At 47.8% G+C, this 15,148-nt stretch overlaps 1 protein-coding gene across 2 annotated transcripts in view; it reads right to left on the bottom strand.

Moving 5' to 3' along the window:
* Positions 1 to 724: 724 nt before the first annotated feature.
* The window catches only part of dixdc1b (DIX domain containing 1b), a 29,723-nt gene continuing 15,299 nt past the window's right edge, over positions 725 to 15,148 (bottom strand). For both annotated transcript variants that reach the window (XM_072702042.1, XM_072702041.1), the window contains 16 exons: positions 10,414 to 10,520; positions 10,017 to 10,171; positions 8,986 to 9,075; positions 8,570 to 8,623; positions 8,440 to 8,490; positions 8,223 to 8,327; positions 8,054 to 8,107; positions 7,529 to 7,621; positions 7,333 to 7,395; positions 5,983 to 6,045; positions 5,384 to 5,545; positions 5,180 to 5,246; positions 4,106 to 4,214; positions 3,918 to 4,026; positions 3,524 to 3,603; positions 725 to 3,422 (listed from right to left, as the gene is read on the bottom strand). In XM_072702042.1, coding sequence (XP_072558143.1) covers positions 3,416 to 3,422; positions 3,524 to 3,603; positions 3,918 to 4,026; positions 4,106 to 4,214; positions 5,180 to 5,246; positions 5,384 to 5,545; positions 5,983 to 6,045; positions 7,333 to 7,395; positions 7,529 to 7,621; positions 8,054 to 8,107; positions 8,223 to 8,327; positions 8,440 to 8,490; positions 8,570 to 8,623; positions 8,986 to 9,075; positions 10,017 to 10,171; positions 10,414 to 10,520 — 1,369 coding nt within the window. In that variant the 3' untranslated portion in view covers positions 725 to 3,415. The remainder of the gene's footprint in view (positions 3,423 to 3,523; positions 3,604 to 3,917; positions 4,027 to 4,105; positions 4,215 to 5,179; positions 5,247 to 5,383; positions 5,546 to 5,982; positions 6,046 to 7,332; positions 7,396 to 7,528; positions 7,622 to 8,053; positions 8,108 to 8,222; positions 8,328 to 8,439; positions 8,491 to 8,569; positions 8,624 to 8,985; positions 9,076 to 10,016; positions 10,172 to 10,413; positions 10,521 to 15,148) is intronic.

The raw sequence follows: 15,148 nt of genomic DNA, 5'->3' as shown, positions 1-15,148 counted from the left end.
CTTCAGCACAGAAAGTGATACTATTTTTTAAAAACAATAGTACATATAAGTGTCTCGTTGTATGAAACAGCTTTTCTATTAGCGTTTCCATTATGGTGTGAAGTACGCATGTGCAGCGGCACTGGACCCGACACACGGGGAAGGCAGTTACCAAGGCAACGAGGGCAATACGCCAATGATAGTGGTTGGGCAGAATGAATGCCCGAATCAGTTTTTTTTTCTTTTTTTTTCAAAAATCAGGTATAGAATCGTTTAAAATATATATCAATCTAAAGTACAAAAGAGAATGAAGGGTTTAATTACGTTGATCATACGTCCTCTTTTTCGTGACCTAAAAACTGACTGTAGTGTACGGTATTTTGTTCTGTTTCCGATTGACATTTGCTTTCTAGAGTCAGAATATTTTCTGTGTATTTGTCTTGCTTTAGTTCTTCTCTTTGCGTCCAGCACCTGCTATCCTCTATCTATTTTGCAAATCAAAATAGGGTCACCCTAGTTTAACATTTTAAATTATTCAGTAGCGCATAAATATTTCCTTATGCTATTTGGTATATATTCAGTATAAAGGAAACACCTTTATTTACAATTAAAGTGTTTTTAGTTTACTTATTAGTATTCTCTGCGGACTGGTTTGTTTCTTCCCTGTATAACATATTATGGCGAATGCATTTACCCATTCATTACATTCGTACATGAACGATTCTGAATCGCCACACAAAACACATGAATTGGAGGTATTTTAATGGGAAACTAGGCAGTTTAAATTATGGTTAAGATAGAATACATTTAACTTGACACAATCTGTGTTAAACCTCTGGAATTTGTGCTGTAAAAAATAGGAACATTAAAATTCAACAAATGTATTTGTAAATAGTTGCTTGTAAAAGTGACTTTTGTACAAACATTGAATGACCATAAATAAGTTTGTTCCCCATTTTCACACAACTTTTTGCTTATCATCGTCCATTTCTGGAGGCTGATGGTATTGAGTATGAGGTGCAGTTCCTGCTATGTTCCACTCCGCCCATCTGATTCTGGTGACATCTCTCTGCCAGACAGCGTCCTGGGAACACAGCGCCCCTCTTCTGTGTTCATTCTCTCCATTGTAATTTACAGTTCGTTTCAGTGCAGGTTTCGAATTTACTGAAGATATTCAGGACAAAGAAAGATTAGAAGGCATCGGTTTTTCAGCTCTGCACTTAGGAGCACACCAAATGCTGCAGGAACCCCAGAACAGGGAACAAAGAGCTGGCAGACACAACGACTGAAAGCCCAGGAGGGGTCTCAGAGAACTCAGCCATGAGAAGAATTAGAACTGGTGAGTCACTGGACACGGCCCCGGGAATCCTGTTACGAAAAACCCGTTTTAAGAAAGTATTTTCCTCATCACAGGATTCTGCGGACAGCAATACATCAAATATGAAAAGCAACATGCTCCTTTTAAACAATACATATAAACCTATTTACAAGAGCTAATTACATTTGATTTAAAAGACAGACAAACAAGTGGGAATCAGCACCCTTGTCTCAATGCCAGGTTTCACATTAGACGCTCCCCCCGTCCTACTCTTGCAATCACATTCCTTCAAGTAGAAAACACACACGCATTTATATCATGCATAGGCAATCTTGCCACCCCTGATTTCATTTACAAATTTATCGTAAAGAATTCGGCATGAAACAAAGACACGACAGACAGGCGTCAAAGACCCCCGACTGGCGTCTAGTACATGTGAGTGGTCCCAGCAGTACTTTCAAGTGCACTGGCCTAAGGGACTGTGTGCACACGACGGAGAATGATCCACAGCCAGCTCCAGCGATCCATGACGGGTTAGTGCCGCGCACCGCCCGTAGTCACTGAGCATTAGCGCCTGTAATGCTGTGTGAGAATTTAAAGTGACAGAACAGGACCCGAGAAAAACTGGCTAAAGATTCTCCTGCAGAAGCTGAGCGTGCCGAGGACGTAGAGGCAGCCATGTGTTATTAAGGATAACATCATATATCGATATGCATCTGCAGCACCTTGACACAAATATTTCCTGGTATGTGGTCTTTAGACATGATGGATCCTCACCAAACTAGGGTGAGATCATCCACTATCCCGTTCTGCTGCTCTCCACACACAGAATGTCGCGTCCCCATTGGAGTATAACTCTTTCGCTTTAAAACGTACAAAAGACATAACTCTGCTTGGCACAGCTTGTGCAGGAATAACTGCTGACCCCCCCACCATCCTTCCTCAAGCCCTGCTGGAGCTTGCTGTGAACAACCTTCAATGTCACTACAAACATTCTCCTGACCCCACATTCGTACTGCACAACCCACTAGACTGTCCTGGGATCCACCCCAGTGGCCAGTTATTAAAGGGGCCATCAAGACAGAATCCCACTGTTAGCATTTGCTAACTACCTAGACCCTCGTCTCTGAAACACTTTTTCTTTCAGTGCTTTTTAATTGAACTCAGTCATCTGGAATTTCAAGTTTCAAACTGTGTGCAAAGTGTTCCACAGCAATGACTCTCGCAAGAGTTTCATCTGTACTTATCTGAATTCACATAACCTTAATCCATTTGACACTGGATTTAATTTTCTCCGACTTTGAATCATATTATTTTATACTGCTATACTAGTGGACTTCTACTTTCTATTTATTTAGTGGATTAGTAATGTCTGTTAAATAATTTGAGTCATCACATCAGTCTCCTAACAAAGTCCTTCACAATGACTGTCTGGTAAGAGCTGGGTAATTTAATAGGACGACTCTACCTGTCCCCGAAACTGTTGGATCCCTGGATGCTGTGCAAAATAAAAACTCACTCATTGATTTACCCTGATTTTCCCACATTGTTTGGTCTACAATCACAAATGCAACTGTTTCCAGGGAAGGTCAACTAGCCTGGCTTTGGTACAGAGTTGAGTTGGTTCTGAGATGTGATCACTGGTACGTGAATCAAAGCTTGTCACGAAACATTCAGCAAGACACCAGGAGTCAGGAAACTGACAAACTGTCAGCACAACAGAGTGAGATGAACAGTGCTCTGGAGAGCACATGGCAGGCATCTGTACACCATTTGGCACAAATCCGAGAAGAAAGGACGTATTCCTCATTCTTCCCCTGCTGAGAGAGGTCCCTCTGCTGCAGAGACCCTGACGAGCAACGGTGGCTTTTACCCGGGTTTTCATTCTCAAGGTATCTCCGCTTTGGTGCCCTGACATCAGCGTCTCCCTAATGCCTTCAAAGGACAGCAGTAACCAGGACCATTATATGACGTGAACCACAAAGATGGATCCTAAGGACCTTTGGTCAAAGGGAGACGGAGATCACAGACTGTGCCCCCCTGGAGTTGATGTCCTGCAGCAGGCCGGCCCATGTCCGCCAGCCTCTCGGCCAGTGAGAGGAGAGCAATACAAAGACCTTAGGTCCTGTTGACAAGAGAAGGTTCTGTCAGCTCTTGTATTTTGAAGATTGTGCGTGTTTGGCTTCTTGTCTATAGAGGCATGCATGGCTACAATATCTCATCTACCTGCCCTCTCCATGGTCCTCCTCCACCCAGGCCACGATTTTGCCTTCCCAGCCTGGCACCACTGCATCATCTTGGAATACCTGGAGAAAGTACCCAACCGTAAAAAAAAAATTGACTATGGCAGTGTTTCCCAATCCGGTCCCCACCGACCCACAGACAGTCTCCATGTTTTTTGCTTTTTGTAAAAATGTGGACTATCTGGCAAGGAGCTGAGAAAAACCTGGACCGTCTGTGGGTCCCTGAGGACTGGGTTGAGAAATACTGGACATCACTGTGTGACCAAACCTCGTTTTTTTTAATCTTTATTACTCTTGTTATCTAAAAACGGTCCAAGGGTATTTCTCGAAAATCCTCATGGAGGTTCTTTCTACCCCCTTGCAAGTGAGTCTCATACCTCTTCCTTCACTGTCCCAAACTCTGGATCCAGGGCTTTGAAGTGGTACCTGAAGTTGCCCTCCCTGTCCACGGCTGCCTTGAAGTCTCTGAGCGTTACCTCCCCAAGCCTGCCAACGAGGCGCAACTTTAAGGGTCAGGTCATGCTACGAGCGAGGTGTGCCGGCCCCAAAGCACGAGCAAGCTCACCTCTTGGGGATGTTGACCATGAATGGCGTAAGAGAGCGGTCGGTGAAGTACAGTACTTTGGTGGAGGCTGAGGAGCTGAGCACTGGGCTGCTGTGGGAGTGGGAGATCTCTGCAAGAGGCAGGCAGTGCCACGATGGGGACGGCCAGGCAACAAGTTTCAGTTTCACACAAAAATAACATGGACACATACGACGCCATTAAAGTGTCTGTTAACAGTTACAGATCTTTCGGCTTGTTTCCACCAACACAGAGCTGGTGCCGGTGCTGGTTCCAGAGCCGGGCTGGTTCTTGCCTGGTGCCTTTTGAGAACCTGCCCGCCAGTGTTACATAGGCGGAAGTATAGTAGATATAGAACATAGTAAAGCTTCATATGAATTAATTTTTTTTAATTTAGTTTGATCTCTTTTGGATTTTAAGCTTTTATTAGCTGTAGAGTATGATTTCTTGTGCTCTGTCTCTATTGCCTGTATCTACTTTTGTCTCCATAAAGGCCAAATTTCTCCGGCGTCTGTGTGTATAACTAAGTATGTTCTCGCTGCCTGTCCTTTTAAGGATCACTCAATAAAAGTGTCTGCTAAAAAAATTTCTTTACTGTCTGGCTCATGATCTCTTCACCACAATATTTTGTTTATTCACCCTGCGACATGTTTGTCATCTATTATTAAATCTGGGCAGCAGATCGATCTTTCGTTTTCACAGAATAAAAACACCATGTAACATTATTCTGCTAATAAGCCGGCCAGTTGTTTCACTGCCGGCACCAGCAATATTACACAAAACAATATCACTTATGGACTGAATTTTCTGGCTATGCGGAAGATTCAGATGTGATGCTCCATCCCACTTTTGCTGACATTACGGTTCAAAATTCTAAGCCTAGCTTTTCTGTGGTGCTGAAACTGTTTTTTCTGAACTAGGGCCAGATTTTTGCGGCAGAAATGCACGGAACCAGATCCAGATTGGGAAAAAGCCTCCCGCCTCCCGGCTCCGGTACCACGTTAGTGGGAGTTTGGGGCCCCACTCCGGAGGTAGAGAGAGACGGGTGAACGGCTGGGCGGGGGTGCAGCTGCTTACTGGTGCTGGGCGGCCAGGAGTCACGATCCGTGTGAGTGGCTTTGCGTCCTGGGGATTTTCCACGACCCTGCAGAGGGACAGAGGGGCATCAGTAACCAGGCAACCGTGCGCAGCATCGACGACACAGCAGCACAGCGAAGGGAACACGCTGAACACACGCACAGCAAAGTACAGCGATGGAAACAAGCGGTGGAAAAGACACACCCTGCGCTCCTGCCTGCGGCGCATGTCCAGTGCATGCAGGCGGTCGATCAGACTGGCCACACCCTGCTCCAGCGTGTCTAGTGTGTGGTGCTGGGGGTCATGGCCGCTGAAGCTGTTCCTCAGGCTGCGGAGGGCGTCCCGCACCAGCTGGAGCTCCTCGGCCTAAACACACACACACACACCATAGAGACACACGCACACACACACAGACACATACACACACACACACACACCATAGAGACACACATACACACCATAGAGACACACACACACCATAGACACACACACACACACACACCATAGAGACACACATACACACCATAGAGAGACACACACACACACACACCATAGAGACACACACACACCATAGACACACACACACACACACACACCATAGAGACACACACACACCATAGAGAGAGAGACACACACACACACATCATAGAGAGAGACACACACAAAAATACCACCTCAGGTCTCATACACACTCCTGTTCATCATTCCTGACGTCTTTTAACGGCCTCTGAGAGGTATAAGGCAGCCCCCTGTTATTCAGGGCTGAGCGTCACCGTAAGGCCCAAAACACAAAGACAGCTCACCCCTTTGTATGGCTGCGCAGGCCCCGCCGGGTGGGAGTAGCCGTTATTCTGAGGACCGGAGAGCTGGAAGAGAGCGCACAACGCGACAGGAGGGGGCGCCGTTAGCCCGAGTCCATCCAGCGTCTCCCCCCACCACCCACCCTCTTCACTCACACGACAATCCACCATTTAGCATTTAGCATGTTGTTCCATATCAGCTGAAAAGATATGAATGAACCATGACAAGCTTATCAGAAAATCTCACCCCTGGCTACAGGACAGCTGCCATGGGTCCTCTTTAGGTTAGTAATGCATTATCATTGCTGCGGTGTGGATATTAAGTTATTTACGGTCTCTGGGCCTCAGTGAAGCACCTAAGCATTAACAAGCTCTAAAATGGGACTCCCCATTCCCACCAGATTCTCCTCTGCAGAGTGATTCGTTGTCTTTGTCTTGAATAAATAGATTGGATAACATGAATCATGTTTAACTGTAGTCTATAGAGGTCTATTTAAACTGATACAGAATAGATCACATCAGAGAATGATTTACAGGTAATAGTGTAAGAATAAGCATAGATTAGCAACATTTAGTGAATTAGCAGAGGTATTAAAATTTGTAATGTTTATTTTGCCAATAAAACATGTTTGAGAGATTAAAACACATTTATTCTCTTTTGTTTTAAAAGGATCACACACAGGGAGCATATTTTAAGAAAACTGCACCTGTTTTCTCATATTAATTAACATATATTCGGTTTATTAACCCAAATAATTGTAGACAGCCCTCCATCAAGGCAGCCTGTTTACCTCTATTATCATTTTAATAGCGTGATGCATTCGAGAAGCGGTTAAATAAAAAGATGAATAATTTAAGAGCGCAGCTGGATGGAAAGCCAGCATGATGAGAAGACCGTGACAGCTCCAGGGCAAAGCTCACACTCTAGCAGGAGAAATGCGGTCGGTATCGATCGCAATTCAGAACAGACTTAACAGAAACGACAGCTATACATCACCCTGCACACAGACAGACAGCTGTGCCGTATCACCCTACACACAGACAGACAGCTGTGCCGTATCACCCTACACACAGACAGACAGCTGTGCCGCATCACCCTACACACTGACAGACAGCTGTGCCGCATCACCCTAGACACTGACAGACAGCTGTGCCGCATCACCCTACACACAGACAGACAGTTGTGCCGCATCACCCTAGACACTGACAGACAGCTGTGCCGCATCACCCTACACAGTGACAGACAGCTGTACCGCATCACCCTAGAAACTGACAGACAGCTGTGCCGCATCACCCTACACACTGACAGACAGACAGCTGTGCTATGCACAGGAGGATGAACAGAGACGGTACCTCATGGTTCATCAGCTCCTGTAACAGACTTTCTTTGTGGTCCAGCTCCCTCTGCAGGTCAGCCTGATAACGACAGGAGAGATCAATGCAGCTGGGGTCTGAGTGATGTTCACATTCATCTGGGGCACAGTTTGCACACGTTCATGATGGGCCGCCAGAGTCGCTCTGTGGGGTGTGTGTCTGTGTGTGTCTGTACCTGGTGGTGGTTGCTCTCAGACAGTTTGCGCGTCGCCTCATCCAGCTTGAGCTGTTGCTGCTGCAGCAGCCTGTCCTTCTGGGCAATCTCCTTCTGCAAGGACCAACACAGCATCATGAGTGCAAGCGTGTGCTGATGAACATGCCTGCTGCCCTTCCAGAGGCCTGATTTTCAAAATGAACTGCCTGAGCTTAAGGACGTGTCTGTGTGCTGCCCTTCCAGAAGCCTATTTTGTAAATCAAACCGCCAGAGCTTAAGGATGTGACACTGTGTTGCCCTTCCAGATGCCTGATTTTTATACTGGGTTACTTGAGTTTAAGGATGTGACACTGTGCTGCCCTTCCAGATGCCTGATTTTTATACTGGGTTACTTGAGCTTAAGGATGTGACAATGTGCTGCCCTACCAGATGCCTGATTTTTAAATCAAACTGCCTGAGTTTAAGGATGTGACAACATGCTGCCCTTCCAGGTGCCTGAATTTTAATTCGCACCGCCTTCAAATCAGGCCCTTCAGGCAAACTCACCTTGTAGTCACTGAGCAGCCGGACACGCTCCTCCAGCTTCCTTTGCAACTCGGCCTGGGGATAAAAACATGACAATAAACAGGCAAACTGTGGCCCTCACCCACCCAGACAGCGACAAGCTACTGTCCATAAACGTAAACACATTGGGGTCACGGGTGTGTCTGCTTACATTCTGCCCCTCCAGCTCCTCCCTGTCCATGCTGGATCGTAAAAGATCCTGCTTCAGCTGCAAAACCGAGGCTTCCTGGACCCCTAGACGCTGCTGCAAGGCATCCTGGGAAAAGTGGGAACAGACGGGGATACAGGCACACGCAGGTTAGCCAATCAAAGCTCCTACGCTGAACCGGCTCTGGGGAAAGGGGCGGGTGACACCTGTAGGGACTCACCTTGACCCCCTGCAGGCTGCGCACCTCCTGCTTGTACTTCAGCAGCTCCTTCTGCAAAGCAGACAGGGGGAGTGAGGGGCGGGGGCGGCGGGGCCAAAAATGTCCCAGGAATAAAGTCAAGGCTGTTTACCTTCAGGTCCTGAGTTTCTTCCATGCTCTGGTCCAGGCGACTTCGGATTATTATCTGGAGAAAGGGACGGACTTTGTTAGAGTGGAGGAAAACTACGCCGACCGGAAAATGGGACCTTATGAATATTCTGGTATTAATGGGTAACTCAGCGCTCAAGCAGAGCAGAACCAGGAAAGACACACAGGCAGGGGCACCTGCGCGGCCCGATCTACGCAGCGGGACAGAGACAAAGCCACAGGATCACATGACAGGGGAAAGAGAGGGAGGGGAAGGAAGAGAGGGAAACTCGAGATGAGGGGAAGGGTGAGTGAAGAGACGAGGGGTGACTGCTGCTGGAAGAGTCCAAAATAGGTAAGCGGGGGGGGGGGGAGGTAAATAAACTAGGAACAAAAAGAGTAAAAAAAAGAGACTTTTACCAGCTGCTGCTCTGCATTTTCTGTTCCCTCCCCCAGGCTCAGGGAAACCTCCTGCTCATCCTCGGGTAGCGAGCCGTGAAGGAGCAGCGCCTGGGAGGTGAGACACGTGCAGGAATCGGACACGGAGTGAGTGGGGGGGGGGTGCCTCTTTTGTCTTTTGAGGGCCGCCGTGGCCACAGAGCCTGAGGAACACCCCCCCCCCATGCACGGAAAGCACCGGTACACATGTGGCGGTCATGTGATCAGTGAAATCCCTTCCTAAAGCTGCCATCCTGGGCCTGCTGCCCGCCAAGCTCCCCATGCTTCTCCGCTATAATTAGTACCTGTATTTACATGGTATTTTAATCCTTAAACAAAAAAAAAACAGCAGGCAATCCCAGGTTTTTTTTTTTTTTTAAAGCTCATTGTTACTCTGAGAGGCAGTCAGTTATACCCACTCTAGCTTATGCCCGAGATCGAAGCCAGCTCTGCCCCCACAGATGCCCACGAGCTGGTGACATCATTTCCAATCTGCTTCTTCCCAGGTAATCTGTAACCCCCCCCCAAATCTGCCAGCATTTCATCCATCCAGTACAAACTTTCTAATTTATATGGCTCCTTAGTGATGACATCATTCGGTCACACGGCAGCCATGCCCCGAAGCAGCAATCAGGTCAACAACATCAATCTTCCAATTAACTGTCTCACAGAAGGCAGCCAGTTTCGGGAATGCATGCGGCTCATGAGAAGAAATAAATAAATGCGTAGAATCGAGCTTGTATTGTGAACAGGAGGCAGAACAGCACGGGGGCTAGAATGTGGTGATTTTGTATCTCCAAGGCAACCGGATGCCCATCTGTGCCAACGGATGCCTCTGCTAACGAAACACAGGCGGCTCCGAGGGGACCGATGAACAGACCCATCTGGGCGGGCGGAGAGGACTCTGGTTTTACACGACAGCGTGCGTGCAGGAGCAAGCAAGCAAGGCATGCATGTTCAGGAGACAGCATCCACGCGTACGGGACGGCGCGTCCGGTGGGGGGGGGGGGCACCTGCAGGCTGGAGACCATCCGCCTGGCCTCTTGCATCTCCTTCTCCAGCTGCTCCTGCTGCTCGCACAGCTGTTCCTCCCACGTGGAGCCCCCCCCTGGGGTGGCACTACCCGTAGCTGCGGCTTGTCCACAAGAGGGCGACTTTGCAGCATCGCCTGCATGGTGACACAGAAACACAGCATGGAAACCATGAATACTTTATGTGTCCAATGCATGCTTTTGTTGCTAAGGTTACCTTAGGGATAAAATGATAGTTTTATGCATTTATACAGATAGATATTTCATAGTGGCATGCTAAAGATAGGAAAACCTCTTCCTATGGCTTAAAACTAGAAACCCCTGGTCACATGACCCCTTACCCATCATGCATCCTGCTGACCTGACAACAAGCACGCACCTGACTTCTGGGAAACCTCCTCCTGCTGGACTTCAGCCAGCACCCCTCCATCGAGCTCTCCGACGAGCTCCGATTTGGGTGTGTGCTTTGGGCTGGTGGAGCTGAGGCTGAAACAACAGTGGGGGGGGGGGGGGGGGGATGGGGGGGTGTCGGGGTCAGTGCAACTCAGTGTGCTGAGACAGCAAGTACATCTCCTTTATCCAAAATAGAAGAACCCGCCTCCACAAATAAAATAAAATACAATACTACAGTTTTAACTATTGTGAACGGGACTGGAGCACATTTCTGTCCTGTGAGACGGAAATCAAGAAAAGCAGCAAGAAGGAACGAAAAAAGATTACAACAAAAATTTCCAGCTTGGGGGGATAAATGAAGCTCAATCTGTTCCTAGATCCTCATACAGCAAACCGGGGGGGGGGTAACGTGTATGATTCTTATCAAGGCACAGATTATCATGGTTTAAAAGAACCAAGTTCACAAGTTCAGCTGGTCTCCGACAGAGAAGGTGAGCCACAAGCTGAATGCAAAGACCTGCTAGGAGACGACCTTTCCACTTCCGCATTCCAGGCGCCTGTACTGCTGCTGCCAATCACTGATCCGGTGTTATTTGCAATTATGAGCAAGCAGCCCATATTATTACTCAGTTTGTTCCGATTCATTAAAATTGACTAGCGTAACCACAGTTATTGATCCATTGTGCACAACCAGAGAACGGAAGGGTCATGTATGGCTCTGTAGGTTAAGGGGCTGTGCCTGTCAGCGGAAAGTTGCTGGTTCAAATCCCAGAGTCAGCAGAGTGACGTGAGGAGTCATGTGTCAGCAAGGGCCTTAACCCCCAGTTGCTCGAGGAACTAGCTGACCTTGCGTTCTTTAAAAAAACTGCTAAACAATCACATCTCTTATTGTTCTATCCTTATTTTTATCACTTATTATTATTTTTTTTCTACCAGTGTTTCAGGTGAGATGTTAATTGGTGTAAGAGACTCCACACAGGCTGCACTAAAAAAAAACACTGAGGCAAAGACAAGTTTAGATTTAAACTCTGAGAGTGTCCCCTGCAGGCGCAGTGAGAGCCCATCCTGCAGAACTCCAGAGAGCCCCCCTCCCCCCCAGTGCGCCTCATACAGCACAGCCTGCAGAGGAACTCCTGCCACTTACTTGGGGTGCATGAATTATTACAGCCCTCTCTCCAAACCACACCAAGAGTTGGAATGAAGCGGGTTGGGAGTGGACCTCATCCAACTTCATAAGGGGGGGGCATTGTAGGATAGTGTTATTTGATATGTACCTATAATGTACCTATAAACCAAGGGCATGTGAGCACATATTAACATGTAGTAGAAAAGTCTAGAAAATGTATATTTATTAGGCATAGTATGGCAATAAAAGTTAAACACGTGGACAAGACCTGTGTGCCAGGCCAAACACCCCCCTTATTTCCCAAGAGATGGACCAACCCTTCAGATTCCAAACAGCTGCCACTGGAATTGCAGGGCGGTTATTTATAAAACCACCCAAACCACGGAAGACTAGCATACTGGTTTTCCAGCGACGTTAAGACAGCTCTCACTGGATTCCCTGTTGGGGTCCAGCCTCTCCAGAGCCTTAAACGCTCACGCCCAGGAAGCACGCCCCCCCATCATGACAGAAACGGTAGCGCGCCGGTCCACAAATACAGGACCGTGGTAAATTTAACTGACCCAAGTCTGACCACTTCTGAGTTTATCACCGGGATGTTCAACCGCCCACCATCCTGTTACCATGGAGACCAGCAAGCCATGCCACTGCTGACCTCAGACGGAGGTGAACGAGCAGGCGGGGAAAGGAGGTGCACTCTGCAGCGAGAGGGGGGCAGGGGCGGGTTTGCTGGAGAGGGGGGAGGCTCTGAGAAAATGCCTCTCTTTTATTTCTCTTTTTCTCTCTCTTTCTTTTATAAGCAGCAACAATGGCAGCCCCAGAAAATAGACAGAGGGGGTGTTGTTGCTGTTGTTGTTGTTGTGGCCTCATTGTGCGCTCTGCCCCCCGGCCCCGAACGGAGGCAGGGTCGAGGGCACCCCACTGTGTCACATGATCACAGAGTGACACGCCCACTGTGTCTGTGGGGGCCCTCGGACTGGGAAAATAAGCAAATGCTCCAACAAAGACTCGCCCCCACTTCCCTTTCTAATGATGATTAATGAGCCGTGGGCGGGGCTTTGTTCTTGGGCGCTCAGCCTCATGCCTGCAGGCTTTCAAACCCGCGCCGGGCTGCCACAGGGCCTGGTGAGACAGGGGCACAGTCCGTTCGGGTCGCCAGCCCTCAATAGTCACAGACATAAGGTGGCGCTATGACCTTCTGCGGACCTGAAAGCAAGTATGGATGGGAAGACGGCGTCGCGGGGAACGTGGCCACACAGTGACCAGCGTGTCGCCCCCTGCTGCATGGGCTGTCTGCACACACAATGCACAACAATCTTTTAGACTTCATTTTCAAAAGAAGGTGGGGGAGGAGTGGGAATGACCTGCCCCCCTCCCAACACTGTCAAACCTATGGGCTGCGGGTTGAATCTGACAGGATTAAGGTCCAAATCTGGCCCACAAGAGGATTTTCAAATAGAAACATATTGATTTGAAAAATCAATTTGCTATTCTCTATTTTTTCACCAGCGTGGTGAAGAAAAGTAATATTTGGTACCTCAATTAAACTCACCAGGTTGAAACATACAATTCAGAACAAAATTAATTAACTGATGGCAGGACCGAAAATACAACAGTCAGTTTTTAATCAGACTCGGCAGACCAGCGAAGCTAAGCTACGTCAATGCTAATGAGACAGCAAGGTCTGCTAAACCCCGAGTTTCCAAAGACACACAGGCTCAAATCTCGTCTATTTTCATACTTGTTCTTTATTCATCACCACTTGGTGAATAACTGCATGGTAATTACCTGCAGAAAATGCAAAGACTGCTGAATGGCCACCATATTCTAACCATGATCGCGGACAAGCAAAATGATATTTGGTACCAGATACTGTGAATCGTGCACTATAACGGTAATAAGGATTTGACAATCATCACTGATGTTCTGCAAAATGATAGTATATACCTGAAATGTGAAACTAACAGCTTGTGAGGGCAGTTAATATGGACACAACCACTGACACTCTAGAAAATGAACATTTTTAACAGGGTACTTCAGCCCTTTCATCATTAGTAGGTGATTTATGATCTATATATAAATATAAGGGAAAGGGATTGTTATTGTTTTACTAGCTTACTATAAATTGACTTTGTCCGGCCCACCTGAGATTGGATAGGGTCCAATGTAGCCTGTTACCTGAGCGTGACCCCCCTGCTCAAACCCGAAATGTAATAGTCCAGAGTCTAACACAGAACGCTTCCTTCGATCTGACAGTGTCCATTTGAAAACAGCCGGGATTAAGACCCGGTGATGAAACTCGACTCCTCTGAGCTAGGGGCAGACCATCACGGATGCCTCTGTATGTTTTAGGGGCGGAGAACAAATTATGAAAGTCAGAAACAGACTTCAGGGCACAGTGTCCCTGGAGGACAAAACAAAACCAGCGTTTATTTTTTTTCAGCCACGTGGGACCCTGAAGGAGTTCTGTAACGTTCCAGGGCCAGTTGAGAACCATCGCTGAAATTAAGGGTTCCATTCCTTGTTCTTTCAGAAAGCAGGAAAAACAGGAACGGGGGGGGGGAGCCCACGGGCCTGTAGCGGCGCTGGCCTCCCCCTCCGCCTGCCCTCCAGATGGCCTCCCTCCTCCACTAGCTACCGCGAGCGCTCTCCGGCACAAGGGCGGCTACGCAAAAACACGGCCAGCCTCTGCCAAAACACAGGTGTCCAGCATGGACGCCAACACAAGGGCCACTGAACGCCGTTACATTTTCATTCCCGGGATAAAGGCATTAAAACTAATAAACGTACTTTACTTTTTAACTTTTGAGTGGAAGTCAGACAGCTGGAGATGGTTGATATAGACAGCAGCACCCTGAATCCAGATCCTTAAATGCGGGCTAATAAATGGGGGGAATGAAACCCAGCTGGGCAAGAAGAGGTCAGAGGGCCTCCGGTGGATCATTTATGACTGGTAGACAGGAAGCCCCACCCCCCACTCCCCTTAGCCAATCACATCCTTAAACAGATCCCTAGGGTTCGGCAGCCGTCTCACAAACAAAAGGTGAATCTCAACATGCGTCCTTCACCATACCTGTGTGCTTGTGCTTACATCATCTTTCACTGACGAAGACCAGTTCCAATACTCAAGAACAGAAGTACAGAGGATAGGAAAAATCCCCAGATGCTGGTCCTGCTCCACCCCAATAACCAAGGATACATCGGCTGCATCCTCGCCGAACGAGACCAATCCCATGATTCATTGCACCCCAAGTTCGTTCTTGGAAGGCAAGTTAGCAAGACCAGTCTTGCCAAGACCACTAGTATGGTCTTTGCGTTCTTGGTACTGAGATTCACCCAAGATGCCATTCTATAGAACCATATTCTCAGAGAATCGGCAGGAACAAGCCCAAAACAACGATCAAGGCTCCTTGACCTAAATTCCACAAGCAGAGACAATTAAATTATCAGTGCAGCTGAATGATTGATAATTTAGTTACCACAGATATTCCAAGAGCCAAAGTTCACTCTGAAAGGCACAAGATAAAAATCCATCCAGCCACAGTCACGAAAGCGGTATTTAAAAATGCGCTGGCATGCGGAGCCTGTCCATGATCCT

Source organism: Paramormyrops kingsleyae, chromosome 18, assembly GCF_048594095.1.
Source record: "Paramormyrops kingsleyae isolate MSU_618 chromosome 18, PKINGS_0.4, whole genome shotgun sequence".
In the NCBI taxonomy this organism is placed as follows: Eukaryota; Metazoa; Chordata; class Actinopteri; order Osteoglossiformes; family Mormyridae; genus Paramormyrops; species Paramormyrops kingsleyae.
This window is presented reverse-complemented; position numbering and strand designations above follow the sequence as displayed.